Here is a 19,811-nt window from a genome sequence, read left to right as displayed (position 1 = left end):
GCAGTATTGTCTATTACTAACACCTTGCTTTGGTGTGGTACTTTTTTATAAGTGATGTGTCAATACTGATAAATTATTATTAACCAAAGTCCATACTTTATATTTCAGTTCTCTCTTGGTGTTGCACATTCTATGGGTCTGGACAAATTTATGACATGTATCCATCATTATGGGCTTCCCTGATGGCTCAGGTGGTAAAGAATCTGCCTGCAATTCAGGAGACCTGGGTTCAATCCCTGGGGTGGGAAGATCTCCTGGAGAAGGAAATGGCAACCCACTCCAGTATTCTAGCCTGGAGAATTCCATGGACAGAGGAGCCTGGTGGGCTATAGTCCATGGGGTCACAAAGAGTCAGACACAACTGAGCAACTAACACATCCATCCTTATAGTATCACACACAATAGTCCCACTGTCCTAAAAATCCTCCATACTTTACCTATTCATCACTCCCTCCCCACCAACTCCTGGCAACCACTGATTCTTTAACTGTCTCTACAGCTTTGCCTTATCCAAAAGGCCATGTAATTGGAAGTACATAGTATGCAGTCTTTTCAAATTGACATCCTTCACTTACTAATATGCATTTAAGATTCCTCCATATCAATTTGAGAGAATAGCATTGAAACATGTATATTACCATATGTGAAACAGGTGACCAGTCCAAGTTTGATGCATGGAACAAGGCACTCAAAGCCGGTGCACTGGGACAACCCAGAGGGATGGGATGGGGAGGGAGGTGGAAGGGGGTTCAGGATGGGGGACACATGTACACCAGTGGCGGATTCATGTCAATGTATGCAAAACCCACCACAATAATGTAAAGTAATTAGCTCCAATTAAAATAAATAAGTTAAAAAAAGATTGCTCCATCTTTACGTTGTTTGATAGTTCCTTTCTTTTTAGCACTGAATAATATTCCATTATCTGGATGTACTATAATTTGTCTGTTCAACTACTGAAAGCTATCCTGGTTGCTTCCAAGTTTTGGCAATTATAAATAAAGCTGCTATAAACATCTGCATGCTGGTTTTCGTGCAGACATAAAATTTCAACTTATTTGGGTAAATACCAAGGAGCATGGTTGCTGAATCGTAAGAGTATGTGGCAGTACTATTTTGTATTCCCACCAGCAATGAATGAGTGTTTCACCTGCTCCACATCCTTATTAGCATTTGGTGATGCCATGCATGCGTGTGCTAAGACACTTAAGTCATGTCCGACTCTTTGCGACCCTACGACTGTCGCCCACCAGGCTCCTCTGTCCAAGGGATTCTCCAGGCAAGAATACTGGAGTGGGTTGCCATGCCCTCCCCCAGGCAATTTTCTCAACCCAGGGATTGAACCCACGTCTCTACATCTCCTGCATTGGCAGGCAGATTCTTTACCACTAGTGCCACTCAGTGATGCCAGTGTTTTGTATTTTGGCCATTCTAATAGTTGTTTAGTGGTATCTCATTGTTTTAATTTGCATTTCCCCCAATGATATATGATGTATCTGTTCATATGGTTATTTGCCATCAGTATACCTCCTTTGATGAGATGTTTGTTAAGGTCTTTATTCTACTTTTCCCTCCAGGAGCTTTCCTCTGTTCTAGAAGCCAAGCTCAGAAACAAGGAGGAGACGGTGGGTCTGTGTTCACCTTCCCTGACCCACAAAAAAAGATAGGTGGCCCATTTTTTAATCTGGTTGTCTGATTTCTTATTGTTAAGTCTTAAGAGTTCTTGGTGTATTCTGGGGCTTTCCTGGTGGCTCATATGGTAAAGAATCTGCCTGCAATGCAGGACTCCCCGTTCCGGGTAACAGCCCTTTATCAGATATGCATTTGGCAAAGATTTCCTCCTAGTCTGCATTTTGTTTTTTCATTCACTTATAGGCCTCTGCAGAGCAGAAGTTTTTTATTTTAATGAAGTTGAACTTAGAAAGCTTTTCCTTCACAGATCATATCTTTGGTGGTGTATCTAAAAAGTAATTGCCAAACTCAATGTCACCTATGTTTTCTTCTATGTGATCTTCCAGGAGATTTAAAGTTCTGTGTTTTATATTTAAGTCTATGAGCCATTGTGAGTTAACTTTTTTGAAAGGTATAGAGTCTGAGTCCAGATTCCTTTTTTTGCATGTGGATGTTCAGTTGTTCCAGTACTGTTTGTTGAAATGACCATTTTTCTCCATTGTGTTGCCTTTGCTCCCTTGTCAAAGGTCAGGTCATATATTTATTTGGATTTGTTTCTGGGCTCTCTATTCTGTTTCATTGATCTATTTCTCTATACCACACTGCCTCTTTTATTCTTTTTTAAAAACTTTAACATTTACTTAGAGAATGCTGACATAAATTGAAGGCAGTGATCAAGTATTCTAGAAAATCTTAGAATTTAAGTCTCTCAGGAGCAGATCTGGATTTGAAAACTATTTGAAGGAGGAAAACCCACAGCTGACTAAGGCTGCCAACCTCAGACAGACTAGGCTTCTGCATTCTCACCAAGGGAGTCTCTCCACCCAAAACACAGCTCCTGGATTGTCTGTGCCCAGAAGCAGATCCTAATCTGCTTCTGGGAGACTGCAGCTGCTTTGTTCACACCCTTTCCTTATCTGCAGCTCAGATGATAAGGCAGGTGTTCAGGCAGAGGCACAGGCCCTCCAGCCTCAGGCAGGCCTCCCTGCTCCTCCAGATACAGCTTGCTCTCCACCTCAAGCTCAGCTTCTTAAAACTGTTTAGCCAGCATGCGTGGGGCCAAAGGTAGCTCAGACGGTAAAGCATCTGCCTACAATGCGGGAGACCTGGGTTTGATCCCTGGGTTGGGAAGATCCCCTGGAAAAGGAAATGGCAACCCACTCCAGTATTCTTGCCTGGAAAATACCATGGACGGAGGAGCCTGGTAGGCTACAGCCCATGGGGTTGCAAAGAGTCGGACACGACTGAGCGACTTCACATGGGGTGAGAAGAGTGCCTGCTCTATGTTCGGTGCTGAATGTGCTTCTCCACACTCCCCAGCTTACATCCCAGCTGCCACCTGAAATGGCACAGGGGGTGGAGAAATGCCCCCTACCCCTCCACTCAAGTTAGACAGTCTGAGAATCCTCCTTCTGGGCTCCAAGTCACTGGGCAATTCAAGCCTGAAACACTCAGCCTGGTACATGCCAGAGCCCTGAGAACACCTTGGGACACACATGCTTGCCCAGAGAAGCACCCTCTTCCAAAAGGGAATGAGCCACAATGCCCAATGTGCCCACAGTCGTGACCCACAGTTCAGGCTGCTTGTCCATCACTGCTGACCACACTCTGACCACACCCCCACCAAAGCCTGGGGACAGGGGAGGCCCCTCTGGGTTCTGGACGTGGATACTTCAGCGCTGGTGGGCCCCTCCCCAGCGCATTCCACAGGCTTCTCAGGCAACTGGCACCCAGCTTTCTCACCAACCAGACCAGAACTGTGGTCAAGGTGGCACATGGGACATCATTTGAGAAAGCAAATTCAGTGCCGACACCCAACTGCTTTCAAATTACACCTCTCGCAACAAAATTAAGCTCTTAAAAGATTTCTTTTTTAATAAAAATAAAAAAGCACAGTGACCGCCAATCAAATTGAGCTGAGACCTTTCTAAGCCTTCCTGGTGGCTCAGACAGTAAAGAATCCGCCTGCAATTGAATCTGCCTGGGTTCAATCCCTGGGCTGGGAAGATCACCTGGAGAAGGGCATGGCTTCCCAGTATTTTTGTCTGGAGAACCCCCATGGACAGAGGAGCCTTGTAGTCCCTGGCGTCACAAGGTGTCGGACACAGCTGAGGGACTAAGCACCACACACAAGCAGCCTACTACAGCAAGCAAGCGCCATCTCCTCTGCACATCCGCTTGACTCCCCATGTCAGCCAGGTCCGGCTGCTTGTGGCTCCTCTGAAAGTGGATGAGGCAGCACCTGAGTCTCTTATGGAGGCCACAGGGGACACCTCTCAATCCCAGGCCTGAGGTTGCCCAACACGGCAGGGCACGTGCCTGGTCTGTCCATGAAAGACGATGGTACGCTTGTATGATCAGTGTGTGAGTTCAGCACCCAGTACAGCCATGGGAGAGGTGCCAGGCCACACCAATGGCAGGAAGACCCTTTGAGGACAGTAAGGGGACAAGCATGCTCAAATGGTTGCACCTGGCAGACCCCTAGAGGCATTATCCCCATCCAGGGCGCAGGGAAGTGAATGGGACAGAGGCCTGGCTGGAGTGGGTGGGCTGGAAACATGAGTCCTCCATGGCCACAGGAAGGAGCTGTCAGGAGGTCCTGTGGTCCTCACGACTCCCGGGCCTGGAGTCCAGGCCACCACCACCCCATGGGAATGCAGTCACCTCTGGGCAGTACCAACCAGCAGGACAGCTTCATGATGACACCTGAGGGACCCAGGCACCCGTCCCTGGCTGAAGGGGACTCAGGCCCCATGGTATCTCTTTAGGACTCTCATGGCCCTCAAAGCCCCTGCAAGGACTCCAGAAAGGTCAAGAGCTGACACCTCCATGAGGCAAAATGTCTCCCGCACTGGGCACAGGCCAGGACACAAGCACAGGAAACATGAGCTCCAGGTGGAATCCCCTGGAGGCAGTGCCCAACCCTGTAACAGCAGCTTTCTGCAGGGAGGAGGAAGCACACAGCACCTGAGACCTGTCTCCTTTGGATGCAGGGGCCTGCTGACAGGAGCGGGCAGTACTGACCAAGAGGGCTGAAAACCAAGGTTCCTTCCAAGTTCTCGAGAAAGATGCTTAAGCAGGTGGTCCAAGAAAGGCCAATAGGCCATCTCCCACAAGGCTTCTGGACACTGGCTGGGATCTGGGGTGGCTGCATTTTCTCTGCTCCAAGGCCCTGCCCATGGCTCAGAGGCATCAGCAGGTGAAAGAGGGTGCCTGGGTCATGCGGGACCATGTCAGTGATCCACACCTATCCTTCCATGGCAACCCAGAGTCAACCAGAAGCCCCAGCTATCCCATGCACTGACAGGATGGGGCCTGGGAGGGGCCAGAGCTGGCTACACCGACGTGGGAAACGTGAGTTAGAGTCAAGTCAGTGGTTCTAGGTCCCTGTTGCTACTGTAACATGTCCTGGTGCCAGAAATACACGTTCATTCAAAATAAAACAGAAGGGGAGGTAATACTTTAAAATGGCTCCCCCCCCCAAATCAGTATCAGCTCTGAACATCTGGAGAATTCAGGAGGTGAAACAGATCGCTGCCCTTCACTGTGACGTGAACACATATTGCTCTTCCTGCAAAGCTCTTTCAAAAGCAAATTCTAGAAGGAAACTGGAAGTCATGGGAATCTTACATCCTCCAAGCCAGACTTATTAGGTCCAAAAATGCAGCCTTTCCTTCCCTTTGCAGGGAACCCTAGAAAAAGCGAACGGTGACATTGTTTCAGTCATGGGGGAGGCAGGCAGGTGCCAACATCTCCCATGACCCCAAGGTTGAGAGGAGGAAACAGACTTTTGAGGGTTGATTTCCAGGGCATTCCAAAGCTGCCTGCTGAGGAGCCTATGGGGACTGGGGAAGGGAGGGTTGGAGAGCAGGAGGAATCCTGCAAAGTTCCCTGCACTGAAGGCAATGCTCCCGGCAACCCACCCTCCACTGGGAGCCCTGATGCCGGGGAACTCTGGGTGCTGGGTGGAAGATGAACGTCTCCACCCTGTGCACACGGAAACCCCTTCCCCACACACAAAGCCAGCAGACCACTTGTCAATGATCTAACCGGACTGACTCGGCACCCTGCCCTCCACCCTTCTCTCCTCTCCTAAGGACGGCTGGTGGCCTCTTTCCATGATGCTGCCATCCCTTCTATCATCTGGATCCTCACAGGTGACCTTGGTGGGCGCTCAACAACCAAATGGGGGAGACAGCAGCCTCCTGTTTAGTAAAGAGGAGAGTGCACACAGCAGATGCCTGGCTGCTGCCCTAAGCTGGGTCCCAGCCCCATTTGGTGTAAAACCCTCTCAGACCCACTCAGCAGAAGGCAGCTGAACCCAAATGCTGCACCATCAGCCCTCTTGTTAGGGGAGATACAGGAACAGTTTTCTGGCTGGCATGGGGCCCCCAGTAATTAGTGTAGAAGAAGCAAAATCAGACAGAGTAGAAGCCAAATCTCCCACCTTCCCACTCCCACCAAGAGTACCGGAGGAAAGGCCCCCTGGATAGCTACACTCTGGTGCCGCTCTGCTCAGGGACCCAGAGACAGAACAGCTTGCCTTGCCTTAAAGGGAATGGGAATTAACAACCTCCTCCAAGGGTCACATGAGCCTGCAGCACCTCAACCAGATCAGCTGGGCTTTGCTGCTGAGGTCGAACTCAGCTCCTGCCTGCTGCAGCACCCCCACTCTTGTCCTCTACCCTGCAGAGGCATTCCGTGGCAGAGCACCAGTGGGTGCTTGGAGCGCCACACCAGGCCACTTGGCAAGAGTAAGAAGGGAGGGAGGGAAGGCACATGACCGCACTCTAGAATCAGGAATCCTTTTTCCTCTCCCATCTTCCCTTTCCGGGTCCCCGCTCTCCTGTGTGTTCACACACAGCAGTGATGCCCAGCTCACAACTGTGCCATCCCGGCACACCATCCCGAGGGCCCCAGACCACAGACCACTGAGGCCAGCCCTCAGCAGGGCCCAGAATCTGCAGCCACGAGGGAGAGGAGCTCTCAGCCCCTTCTGAGGACCTCAATAGGACACCACTAGCTTCACCATGAAAAATCTGTATTTCCACAGAAGAACCAAGGAGCTGTGGGGAGGGGCAGTCTCCAGAGCTCTTGTGTTAGGAGAAAGGCTGAGGACAGGTGGACACTGGACACATTCGCCAGCACACACACACACACACACACACGCCACTCTGCAGGGGCCCAGAGGACAAAGCAACCAAATCCCATTTCTGAGCCAAAAAGGAAAGCTGCCTGCAGTGTGGCAGGCAGCCTGCGTCAGGACTGGCAGGCCCAGCTATTATAACTTTACAGGGTGCTGAGGTAGGCTTACACCCGCACGGCCAGCTCTCGCATAGGCCAGCCCAGTGCCTGACAGCTGTTCCCCCAAACAAGGGAGGGCCCATAAACACCCACTGTGACAGGCGCTACCCCAGCTTCCAGGACTGGCCCAGGGCAGCTTGAGTTACCATTTATATAATCTTCTAGGGCTGGGGCTGACACAGCCAACGGGAGGGCAAGGTTATGAAAAATGCATGTCCAGGGCCTTTATATCCACCAAAACCAAAACCAAACCAAACCAAACCAAACCCCACCTGCATTTTGCATGACTTGACTTTAGGACTTCTCACACATCCATTTCGTGAACTAACTAGTGACAACACCTCCAGGTTTTGTCCCCCAGGCCTCACTATAAACAGACCCCCAGGTCAAAGGAAGCCCCTCAGATATCCCCAACTAGGGCATCTACACTTTGCAAGATACAGGAAGGTGTTCATTTAAGAGCAGCTGCGAGTCCCCCAAACAACCCTGTGACCACCTGGACACAGGGCTCTGAAGCCCCCACACCAAGTCAGCAAAGCCACTGCCTGTGTCAGTACAGCCTCGAAGAGCAGCACTAACACACACTGGAAGACACGCCCTCCAAGTGCCCCCTCTTCATCATGGGCTCACATCGTGCCACACTCACATACCACACACTGGGAGGTCCGACCTCCATCACCCAAACCTTCACCACACAGACCGCCAGCACAACCAACCACCCACAGAGAGGGTGACAGACAGACGGCCGCCGCCAGGGTTGGCTTAGGCCAGGCATGGCGCCATGCCGGATCTGCACTCACCCACCACCCACCTGCGGCCAGCGCATCCCTCACCTGCAGCTCGCACCAGGCGACCTCCACCCAGGTCTCCGTATCCAGCCCCTTATAGACCGTCTTGAAGGAGCCGCGGCCAAGCTCAATGTCAAACTTGAGGAACCGGCCATCCAGGGAGGTGGCCACAGCCTTCAGGTCGTCCTCGTCGTCTTCCTCCTCCTCGGGCTCCTCCCGGCGTGCGCGCCCGAGCTCCGGCCTGGCTTCGGGAGCCCCCGCGTCCTCCTTCCTCGTGGCCGCTACCTCCTCACGGGGACCGCCGTCGGGGGCGGGCTCGGGAGCGGGCGCGGGGTCCGGGCCAGGTTCCTGCGTTCCCGCCGGCTCCAGGCCGGGGTCGGCAAGGTTGCTCGGCGGAGCAGCAGGCGCGGCAGGCGCCGGGACGGCCGGGCGACCTCGGGCGCGCTCGGCGATAAGGCGGCGCGTCTTGCATAGCAGCAGCACCCTGCGCTGCAGCGGCTGCGGGGGCTGCGCTCCCGGCGCCTCGGCAGCCTCCAGGCCCGGCGGCTCCTCCTGATCAGACTCCACCACGCTGCGCCGCAGGAAGCGCTGGGGGCCCGGCCGCGCCGCCCGCACCCGCGGCACCGCCGCGGGCTCCGCCATGCCCGCCGGCCCCGCACCGCGCCCGGCCTCCATCAGTGCGCCCAGGGCGTTTCGGCGGCCGCCATCGTCGTCCATCTCTGCGGACAAGGACACACAGGGCCGTGTGAGTGCGGGCCTCGCCGCACCTGCCTGGGCCGCGCGCGGGATGAAGCAGCACCGCCCCGGAGTCCGCACCCTGCCCTCCCTGGCCCAGAGGGACCTGCCGAGCTGTCCGTGGGGAGTGGCTGCAGACCGGACCCGGAGGCCGGGTTGGGTGGGAGGGGGCCGTGCCCTGCTCAGGCCTGGGCCGCGGAGGAGCCCTGCAGGGCTGTCTCAGGGGGGACCGGGGGAGGCTGCAGAGGGGACCGGGAGGCCGAAGAGAGCACACCTGTGCCCTGCCCAACCCCGGGGAAAGGGGCCTATTGGGATGTCCCTGGGAGGTGGAGATGGTGAAGACGGGACCGTGAGGCCCGGGCTGGGGGAGTGGGGGCGCCGTGCCCGGCTCAACCCTGGGCCGGGGAGGGGTGAAGGAGATTGGGGAAGAAGGAGGTACTGGCCAGGCGGCGGCTCCACAAAGGACGCGGCCCGGGGCGCAGGAGGGGCGCGCGGGGAGGGGGCTGCGGCGACGCGGCGCGCACACAAAGGCAGCGGGCGGGGGGCTCTGCACTCACAGGGCGAACGGGCGCCGTCCATGCCCGCGGCCCGGCAGCAGGGGCGGGCGAGGCCGTTCTCAGGGCCGGGATCCGCGCTCGGTCTGGGTAGCTCTCAGGGCCTGGGTCCGCGCTCCAGACCCAGGTCACCCACGGCACCAGGTCGCGACGCTACTCCTCTGGCCGGCCCGCGCCGGGGCCGCGCTCCCGCGTGCTGCTCCGGCTGCGCGCGGCTGCGTTCCGGCACGGGATCCGACCCGGCGCGCGAGGAGGGCGGGGCATTCGGCTGCCCGCCCCCGGCCGGCGCGGCGGGGCGGGGCCTGGCACGCCCACCTGTCCTCGGGCGCGCGCGGCCACCTGCAGGCCAGCCCCCGGGGCCGCGCAGGCCCACTGCGGCCCTCTTGTTCCCCCTCCAGGGGGCACTGCTGGCCTCTGAGGATCTTTGGAATGTCCCACCGGACTGCTGGTCGCGAATGGTCTGTTACCCCCCTGCAGAAATGGCTTGACCATCCTAGTTTGTCTGCCTTTTGGAAAGGCTGCCGATTTCATCAAGATTCAATCAGTCCGGGAAGACATCCTGAATTACAAGCCTATCCGTTTCAAGCCTGTCCATGACGGACAAACCTAGGCCTATCAAGGGATGAAGCTAAGCATGTTCCAGACAGACGCATGCAAGCCAGTCTGGCTTCCTCCGTGCTCCCTAGGACATGCTGGTGGCATGTGGGCATCATGCCTGCCCGGTGATGGAGGAAATGACAGGCAATTCATGTCATCGCTGGCAGACAGCTGCCCACCCACACCTGACAGATGTACATAATATGGCAGCAAGTATCCCCACACATTTAAGGGGCAACCTAAACGCTGGGGGATCGAAGAGAACCTGCCCCTGACCGAGTGCTCTGTGCTTGCTCTCTGCACCCTTAGGGGTAGTTTTGGGCAGCCCTGCTTGCCTGACTCTCGTGACAGGGAGCTCACTCTCTCTGCTGACCCATGACTCATAAGTACACAGCTAAGCAGCTAATGGACAGGTTGCAGTTTGCTCATCCATGAGATGAACATAATGGTTAGTGCACAGCTGGTGTTCAACAAGTGCTTACAGAAGCAGGGAGGAATGGAGACAAGGCCTACCCTCTGCCTCTGCTCCAACCAGTTCCCAGCACAGCCCACTGATAGGAAGATCAGGGTCTGGCCTTGCCCCCAGGGAGCCCAGTCAAAAGGTACTTTTGAGGGTGGGCCTGCCTTTAAGTGGGCTCAGACAGCCTGGGGTCAGTCTGGTGGTCAGACCCAGTGCAGCCAGGCCACTTCCCTGAGTGCCCCCCACAGGCTACTGCATGGGGAGGTGGCCCCTCACTTGATGACTATGTGGGGTCCACCCCAGGCACAAGTGAAATAGTGGAGAGCCAGGTCCCATAAGGGGATGGGGCAAATGGGGGGACTGTGCCAGGAGAGCAGAGTTGAGGTGATGGGGGCAGGGCAGACTTCTCAGGGACTGAAGGAAGGGTGCTGGGACAGGCAGATGAGATCGGGGCATATGGGACTTCCAAGCTTGGGCTCCGAGGCCCTGGAGCCTCCTGCAACTGAGGGCAAATGATGGGGCGCCTGGGGCTCTGACTCCTTGGGAAGTCTCCCCATCCAGTGGGGGCCGAGCAGTTCTATAATGCATTGTTTTCTTCTTTTATAATAAGATGATATAACATTTCTTTTACTCCCAAATTTGAAAATATGTGTTGATTTTTTTTAAATAACAACTTTATTGGGATATAATTTAGTTACCATGAAATTCACTCTTTTAGAGTGTACAAGTCAGTGATTTTTACTATAGTCACAGAGTTGTGTGACCATCACCACTGTCTAATTACAGAACATTTTTATCACCTCCAAAAGAAACCCATGCCCATTAGCTTCACATTACCCCTCTCTCAGTCCCAGGCTAGCAGTGATCTACTTTCTATCTCTATACTACTACTACTAAGTCGCTTCAGTCATGTCCGACTCTGTGCAACCCCATAGACGACAGCCCACCAGGCTCCGCCATCCCTGGGATTCTCCAGGCAAGAACACTGGAGTGGGTCGCCATTTCCTTCTCCAATGCATGAAAGTGAAAAGTGAAAGTGAAGTCGCTCAGTCCTGTCCGACTCTTTGCGACCCCATGGACTGTAGCCTACCAGGCTCCTCCGTCCATGGGATTTTCCAGGTAAAAACACTGGAGTGGGTTGCCATTGCCTTCTCCGTTTTACCTCTATAGATTTGCTAATTCATAACATCACACATGAGCTTTCCTGGTGGCTCAGTGGTAAAGAATCTGCCTGCCAATGCCAGAGATGCAAGTTCCGTCCCTGGATCAGGAAGATCCCTTGGAGACAGAAATGGCAACCCACTGCAGTATTCTTGCCTGGAAGATCCCATGGACAGAGGAGCCTGATGGGCTACAGTCCATGGGGCCGCAAAAAAGTCAGACATGACTTAGCAACTAAATAACAGCACCATCACATAGAAATGGAATCATGTGACAGTACTTTGTGACTGGTTTCTTCCATTAGCGGTGTTTCACTTCATCCATGTTGTAGCACATATCAGTACGTCACTCCTTTCTGTGGCCAAATAATAATAATAATAATCTGCCTGCCAATGCAGGGGACATAGGTTTGATCCCTGGTGTGGGAAGGTTCATCATGCTGTGGAGCAACCAATAGCATGCGATACAATTAGAGCCGGCGAGCTGCAACTACTGAAGCCCACATGCCTAGAGCCTGCGCTGCACAACAAGAGAAGCCCACATGAGAGAAGCCTCAGTAAGAAGCCCAGGCACCCGTAAGGAAGAGTAGACCCCACTCACTGTAACTAAAGAGTGAGCGTTCAAGCCTGCAGGCAGCAATGAAGACCCAGCGCAACCAAACTATAATTAATTAATTTTAAAAATATTCTGTTGTAGAGAATAAGAGCATGTGCTCATTAAAATTTTATAAGATAGAAAAAGTAGAAATAAAAATCTTTTGAGGTTTTTAAGTTGTTACCCAAGTGTGACTTTTTCACTCTCCTCTTTCACCTTCATTAAGTGGACTTTTAGTTCCTCTTTACTTTCTGCCGTTAAAGTGGTATCATCTGCATATCTGAGGTTGTTGCTATCTCTCCCAGCAATCTTGATTCCAGCTTGTGATTCATCCAGCCCAGGATTTTGCATGATGTACTCTGCATGTAAATTAACTAAGCAGGGTGACAATATACAGCCTTGACACACTCCTTTCCCAATTTTGAACCAATCCGTTGTTCCACGTCCAGTACTAACTGTTGCTTCTTGTTCTGAATACAGGTTTCTCAGGAGACAGATAAGGTGGTCGGGTATTCCCACCTCTTTAAGAATTTTCCACAGTTTATTGTGATCCACACAGTCAAAGGCTTTAGCGTTGTCAATGAAGCAGAAGTAGATTTTTTTTTGGCTCCCAGCCTCACTGTTGCTGCTGGCCACCCAGGGGCCAATCCACTGCCCAGGAGCCTTGAGGTTTTCCAATAGTCATGTACGGATGTGAGAGTTGGACCATAAAAAAGGCTGAGTGCTGAAGAATTGACGCTTTCGAATTGTGATGCTGGAGAAGACTCTTGAGAGTCCCTTGGACTGCACGGAGATCAAACCAGTCAATCTTAAAAGATATCAACCCTGAATATTCATTGAAAGGACTGATGCTGAAGCTGAAGCTCCAATACTTTGGCCACCTGATGCGAAGAGCCGGCTCATTAGAAAAGATCCTGATGCTGGGAAAGATTGAGGGCAAGAGAAGAAGAGGGCAACAGAGGATGAGATAGTTAGATGGCATCACTGACTCAATGGACATGAGTTTGAGCAAACTCAGGGAGATAGTGAAAGACAGGGAAGCCTCAGTTCAGTTCAGTTCAGTTCAGTCGCTTAGTCATGTCCGACTCTTTGCGACCCATGGACTGCAGCCTGCCAGGCTTCCCTGTCCATCACTAACTCCCGGAAAGGAAGGGAAGTACAAGGGGAAGCCTGGTGTACTACAGTTCATGGGATCACAGAGAGTCGGACACGACTTGGCAACTGAATAACAACAATAAGTATGACTTCCACTGCACCACCCGTAGCAGGATGTCTTTCCACGTGCAGCTGTCCATTCAGGAGATGCTCAGCAGGCTTGCATCAAACAACTGAATAATGATTCAAGCTTTTTTCCCCTATGCAGTGAGTTACTTAAAGTTATTTAACTTTTCTCAGCTTGGCTCATACCAGATGCTACGTTATATATCCTTGTTGGTTCAGTCCAGGGAACACGGCTTTAGCCCTCAGATATCCTGACTGTGCAAGTGTTTGAAATCCTCTCCCCATGACCCTGCTGTGAAGTGAGCCTGCCTCCAGGTGTGGGAGATGCTGTCAGCCCTCAGTCTCCCCTCAGGGACCACTCCCAAACTGCACAGCTCAGTTCCTGACCCCAGGCACTTTTTTTTTTTATGGATTCAACCTTTAGAAACAGTTTATTTCCATCTTATGGTTAAGAGTCTGAAGAAGAACAGCTAAGACCATTCAATGATCGTTCCTACCCATTCAGTGGCCTGAGCTGTGGGAGTGCAGATCAGTCTCAGTGGGGAACTGCTAGGTGGGCACAGAGGGCACCTGCACACCTTCAGACCAGCCTTCAACCTTTACCAGCAGGAGTTGTGGTCAATTCCGGAGCTAAGCAGTGCATTCACCCTAATCATCATCCTTGGTCACAGCCTGCCCTTCATTCTCGTCTCTGGTGGAAGTAGATGGAGTGTGGCACAACTTCTGGTTGCACAAAAGAGATGATGCTTGTGTCCACCACCTGAGACCCACTGAACAAGCCCTCTTTTAGTGTCTCAAAGCAGGATTGACTTTGGTTTGTCATGCGGACCTAAAGAGAAGGTCCACATGGCTCTAGAGACCTGCATGGATCATGAAATATGGAAATGGGCAGAAGAAATCACAGGCTATTTTCCATGTTTTCATTTCTCCTAAAGCCCCAGGAATTTGAACCAGGGATCTTGAGTAACACTGTTGTTCGGTTGCTAAGTCATGTTCGGCTTTTTGCGACCCCATGAACTGCAGTGTGCCAGGCTTCCCTGTCCTTCACTGCCTCCCTGAGTTTGCTCAAACTCATGTCCATTGAGTCAGTGATGCCATCCAGCCATCTCATCCTCTGCTGCCCTCTTCTCCTTTTGCTTTCAATCTTTCCCAGCATCAGGGTCTTTTCTAATGAGTCATTTCTTCACATCAGGTGGCCAAAGTATTAGAACTTCAGCTTCAGTACTTTCAATGAATATTCAGGGTTGATTTCCTTTAGGATGGACTGGTTTGATCTCCTTGCAGTCCAAGGGGCTCTCAAGAGTTTCTTCTCCAGCGCCACAGTTTGAAAGCATCAATTCCTCCGTGCTCAGTCTTCTTTATGGTCCAACTCTCACATCTGTACTTGACTACTGGAAAAACCATAGCTTTGACTACATGGACCTTTGTCGGCAAAATGATGTCTTTGCTTTTTAATACATTCCCTAGGTTTGTGATAGCTTTCCTTCCAAGAAGCAAGCATCTTCTAATCTCATGGCTTCAGTCACCATCCACAGTGATTTTGAAGCCCAAGAAAATAAAGTCTGTCATTGTTTCCATTTTTCCCCATCTGTTTGCCATGAAGTGATGGGACCAGATGCCATGATTATAGTTTTTTGAATGCTGGGTTTTAAACCAGCTTTTTCACTCTTCTTTTTCACCCTCATCAAGAGGCTCTTTAGTTCCTCTTCACTTTCTGCCATTAGCGTGAGTACCTGATAGCCATCGAAAATATGGGTGAGTCATAGAGCCCAGTGGGTGGTGGGGCCTAAAGTAAGTCATGCTGCTGAAATAATGATAATGATGATGATCCCCAGTGCTGAGCTAAGTTTGCAGAAATTCTCTTGGCTTGCCCCACACTGTCCTAGAGGGCCCTGTTATCAGATGGGAAGCACTAGAGAGGCGGTCTTGCCTCAGTTTGTCGACTGCAGGCAGTGGACCTGGAGGTGAACCAGCTCACACCTCACTGTGAGCTGCCTCTCAGCCTGCAACTGCTGCCTTCTAGCCTTTTCAGAGCTTTGTGGCCGGTCCCTGCCCATTGACTTTTGCTGGTTCGAGGGGCTGGTCTTCGGCAAGCTGGTACATGCCTCATCACACCAGCTCTCTTGCATCCTCTCTTAACACCTCTGTCCATGTGGCCCCTGGAGCCCTAACTCTGCTGGCTCTTCTGTCACATGCCCACGACCCGTCCTACCTCCAGCTCCACCCCGTACAGCACTGGGGCTGGGAGTCTGTGCTCCATCTCTCCCAGCCTCCTGTGGCTTCAGGAAGGCATTGTCAGAGGAACTACTGGCAGCAGCAGATTGGAAGGAGCTCCTGTCCCCATCCACTGAACAGGGGGTATACAGTACTCTCCATCAGACTTCTTTTGGTCCCCGGAGCCAGTCACATGGCTCCACTCCCCTCCTAGGGAGCAGCCAGAGCACAGCAGCGCCCCCTTCCACATTCCCAATCCCTGAGGCTGAGCATCCCCTGAGGTGGCCACCCATCCAAGCTCCACAGCTTCCTTCTGTCCATACTCAGAGTATGCACTGCTGTCTGGGTTTCAGTGGGAGCAGAGTCCCAGTGTGCTCAATCAGCCTGCCAACACCTGGCATCTAAGCCCTAGGATTGAATGGATGCTCCACCCAGTCTCAGCCTCAGCTCTCTCCTCAACTCTCAGCTCTTGAGGGATCTGTCTTAATGGGCAGGCTGAGGAGTGAGAGATGGTGGTTTAGTCACTAAGTCATGTCCAACACTTGCAACCCCATGGACTGTAGCCTGCCAGGCTCTGCTGTCCCTGGGATTTTCCAGGAGAGAATACTGGAATGGATTACCATTTCCTTCTCCAGGGGATCTTCCTGACCCAGGGATCAAATTCTGGTCTCCAGCATTGTAGTCCGATTCTTTGCCGACTGAGCTGAATTCTAGCTTGACCCCAACCACATCTATCTACTGCTCTCTAGAGATACCAAATCCCAGTAAGACCCCAAATTCTGGGCTGTGTTCTATTAGTCCTGATGGCTCACGCCAGCCCTTGCTTACCATGGCCCCACTGCCTCTCCTATCCTGTTGCCCAAATGGATCCACTGAGCAGGCTAGCACAAGCTTCCTGGAAAGCAATTCATAGTTGGAGTAAGAATGTAAAATAATGTTTATATCTTTTAAGTCAGTAATTCCCTTTTGGGGAATTTATACAAATGAAGTGACCAGCTATGCAGATAGTGGTGCATAAAGATGTTCACTGAAGGGTTGTTTATAATAAGCATTAGGAATAATGTAAATTTTCAGCAATTGGAAAATGGCTCAATAAACTGTGTTATTCTGACATAATCAAATATGACGAAGCCACTTAAATGCTCTTCTTGGAATTTTATAATGAGGCAGGAAGTGATTAGAGATAATTTGAAGTGACAATGCACTGGAGAAAAACCAGAAAAGAACACACCAAAATGTCAGCAGTAGATGGTTTTTCTTTTGTGTGTTTTACTGCACTTTGGACAAGAGGCAGGTTCACTTAATGTGTGGCCCGTTCTTTGGAAAAGGGGGCGCACTGATTCAGCAAGTGTCTGGAAGCCTGGATCTGATTCAAATCCTGGCACCATCTGTTGGCCATGAACTTCAATTCATTCATTAATGTCTCTGAATTCCAGTTTCCTCACTGGTCACAGGGTGGTAGCAGCACCCAGTTCGTAGGGTTGTGACTGAATCACTAAATGAATCCCCAGGGGTTCTAGCAGGCCAGGAGGACTGAAACATGGTAACCATCCTGGACTCTGACCACCTTCTACCTTGCCACCTGTCTCCTTGCTGGTGGGACCTGACATAGAGAGAGAAATGGCCCCTTATTCAAGATAGCCATTGAATCCCCACTTCCCTAAGGGGACGTGGAGGTTTGATGTCTTTTGCTTAGGACCACAGAGCTAGCAAGGAGGGAGGGCAGACATGTGGGCTCGTGTGGACAGAGCAGAGAGAAAGAGCATGGAGAGCCAGGTGCCACTAGGCCTTGGCTGGAGTCCTCAGACCAGAGCCAGGCCACCGTCTAGGACAGGTTCTGACCAGTGGCCAAGGTGGGCTATGCCACCATGGTTCACAGGGGTCTCACTCACCCAGAGTTTCCTCTTTACATTCAGTGGGCCCCGTCAGCCCCCATGAGCTCTCAAGGGAGCCACATAATTCTCCATATGAGGCAGAAGAGGCTTTTTCCACTGGTTGGAAACTTGGCCTGCTTGACTTGGGGTTTTCCAGCAGACCCAGTTCAAATTGCAATAACTGCCCCTGGGAATGACTGTTCACTCAAAATGAAGAGGTGTCTGGGTGATATAATATATCATCACCAAATGCCTGTCAAGCCCTCTAGAGAGTTCTCATCCCACTGAGGCCCCAAATTCTGGACTTTCTCCTATTAGTCCTGATGGCTCATGCCAGCCCTTGCATACTGTCTACTGCCTCTGTTTCATCCTGCTGCCCAAATGAATTCACTGGTGGCCAGGCCTAGTGCACATTTTAGAAAATGGCCATATTGCAAGAGGAAGCACTGCCTATCTTTCAGCTATGCTTCCTTCTGTTGTGGCTTCATGCACAGTCTGACTCTTCCTGGAGGAGGCACCCATACCCACCAGTAGCTCTACATTGACATTCCCAGTGTTTCCCTCCACAGCTCTAGGAAAAGCCTTGGAGATGGATGCCTTTAGCTAAGCGGTCACATGTTCATCCCTGAACCACCCCTGGGGACGGGGCTGGGATGTTCTGATGTGCCAGACTGGGCACATGTCCCTCATAGGTCCAAAGACTGGATGTGGGAAGTGGGATTGTTCCAAAATAAGGAGGAAGCATCCCACTTACACCCTGATCTTGACCTTGGGGAAGGAGGCATGGCTCCTCTTTGAATGTCTGTACCAACCCCCAGGGAGCCCCATGTACTCTTCTTATACATGTGGCTTCAATTTGCTCATCTGCTGAATGGCTCACCTCATCAGACCATGCAAAGGAGAATGGGAGGGCCCTAAACAGCCTGGCACACAGTAGGTGCTCATTAAACATTAATGCCACCCTCCTAGGCTCAACACTCTGCACACACCTGCTGAGGGAATGGGTCACAACCTCTGAGACCATTGAGCTGCAACATGTTTTTCTAGAAGGTTTCATGTGAACTACACATCCAGGAATGAAGTCACTGATCAAAAAACCACAGCAGTGACTCCAATACTTATTAGTCTTAGAGACAGAATTGCCATTTTACAAGATAACTGGGGACCAACAACCAGAATCATACTCCACTTTGAATAAAGACCCAAAATATAACTGGCACCCTCAGGGCATCAGCAGGATACTGCAGGCAGCCTCAAGCCCTGGGGCGATTTCTACATCAGCATCACAGGGACAACCAGGCAGGAGCCAACCCCTAGATGCCATGGGGTAAGGATGTGGGGTATAGTGTGCTGCATGGGGCTTGACATGGTTCTGGTCTGTCTGTGAGGATGTGAGTGGTGGGAGAGGTAGGGGGCAGGATGCCTTGGTTCTGAAGCTGAGTGGCAGAGGCCAACACAGACACACAGACACCAGCAAGAGCAAAGTACGGCTTTTAACAGGAGGAGACACCAAGGCTCAAAGAGGAAAAGGGAGCTGCCCAAGAGCACATGGTGATCAGGCTATAGACAGGCCTCCAGGGTCGAAAGAGGCCCTGTCTCTTGCTGGAGGGAGCTTTACGTGATCATTCATTAGATATGGATGTTTACGTGTGTGTATTGGGGTTGTGGGGGGGCCTCCCAGACACAAGAGCAAAAGGGGGCAGGGCAGGGAGGAGAGATCAAAGATTTAAAAAAGAAAGATAAAATTGACCAAATTTTTAAATATTAAGAAATAAGATCTAAAGGCAGCCATTCCCTTGAGGGAAAAGATTCACAGCAGATATAAAGGGCAAGGAGAGTGATCATTAATATACAAAAATTCACATGAGTCAATACGGGTTCAGTATTAGTGGAAAAAAGCCAAATTCCCAAAAGAAAAGTGGATGAAAGTCATGCCGACAAGCACAGAAAGTCTTGGAATGTATAGAACCACAGTTTTGTCTCACCAGGAACTGTCAGAAGGCAAGTAAAACAAACTGGCATCTTCATGTGAAGATTAGCAGTCCTGGTTTAATAAGGCCCGGTGCTGGCAGAGGGGAGCAGACAGGCAAAGCTGTGAGCAAGTAGTCAGTCCCAGCCTTTCAGGGAAGCAGCTTGGAAAAGCCTCACACTTATTTCTTACTCTGATTCACTTTTGGCATCTACTCTGAGGAAAGCAAAGATTTAGACCTAGAGTAGTTTATCTCAGAGTTACTATACATACCAAAAGATTGCAAATGACAAGTTTCCAGGGGGAGGCCTAGGTAACCCTTCGTTATCCTAAACCAAGGAGTTTGTGATCATTTGTTACTGCAGCAATGTGGACTGATACGCTCCACACTGGATTCCTGGCACAAGAAAGCTTGATGTATTCTGGAAGCTCAAGGAACAATTTTTAAAACAGCCAGTAAAGGAATAATCTCAAAGAAAATACACCAGATATCAGCAGTAGTTATTTCTTTTTTTTTTTTTTTTTTAGCAGTAGTTATTTCTATCTGGGCTTCCCTGGTGGCTCATCTGGTAAAGAATCCGCCTGCAATGCGGCAGACCTGGGTTTGATCCCCAGGTTGGGAAGGTCCCCTGGAGAAGGGAACAGCTACCCACTCCAGTATTCTGGCCT

The 19,811-nt window shown here is 51.4% G+C and overlaps 1 protein-coding gene across 8 annotated transcripts in view; it reads right to left on the bottom strand.

Moving 5' to 3' along the window:
- The window catches only part of WNK2 (WNK lysine deficient protein kinase 2), a 173,757-nt gene extending 164,457 nt beyond the window's left edge, over positions 1 to 9,300 (bottom strand). For 6 of the 8 annotated variants that reach the window (XR_014063274.1, XM_081523595.1, XM_081523605.1 and 3 more), the window contains exons 1-2: positions 9,056 to 9,298; positions 7,809 to 8,482 (exon numbers count right to left, since the gene is read on the bottom strand). Coding sequence is in view for 7 of the 8 variants with exons in the window: in XM_081523595.1 (XP_081379721.1) it covers positions 7,809 to 8,480 (672 nt within the window). In the remaining variant the exon portion in view is untranslated. Of the gene's footprint in view, positions 1 to 7,808; positions 8,483 to 9,055 lie in introns of all 8 variants that reach the window. The other 2 variants (XM_081523622.1, XM_081523629.1) reach the window with 2 other exon arrangements.
- Positions 9,301 to 19,811: the final 10,511 nt, after the last annotated feature.

This window comes from Giraffa tippelskirchi, chromosome 1 (genome assembly GCF_054371585.1).
Source record: "Giraffa tippelskirchi isolate mGirTip1 chromosome 1, T2T-mGirTip1v1.2.pri, whole genome shotgun sequence".
NCBI lineage: Eukaryota > Metazoa > Chordata > Mammalia > Artiodactyla > Giraffidae > Giraffa > Giraffa tippelskirchi.
The sequence above is the reverse complement of the archived record's forward strand: the minus strand, read 5'-3'. Positions and strand labels throughout refer to the sequence as shown.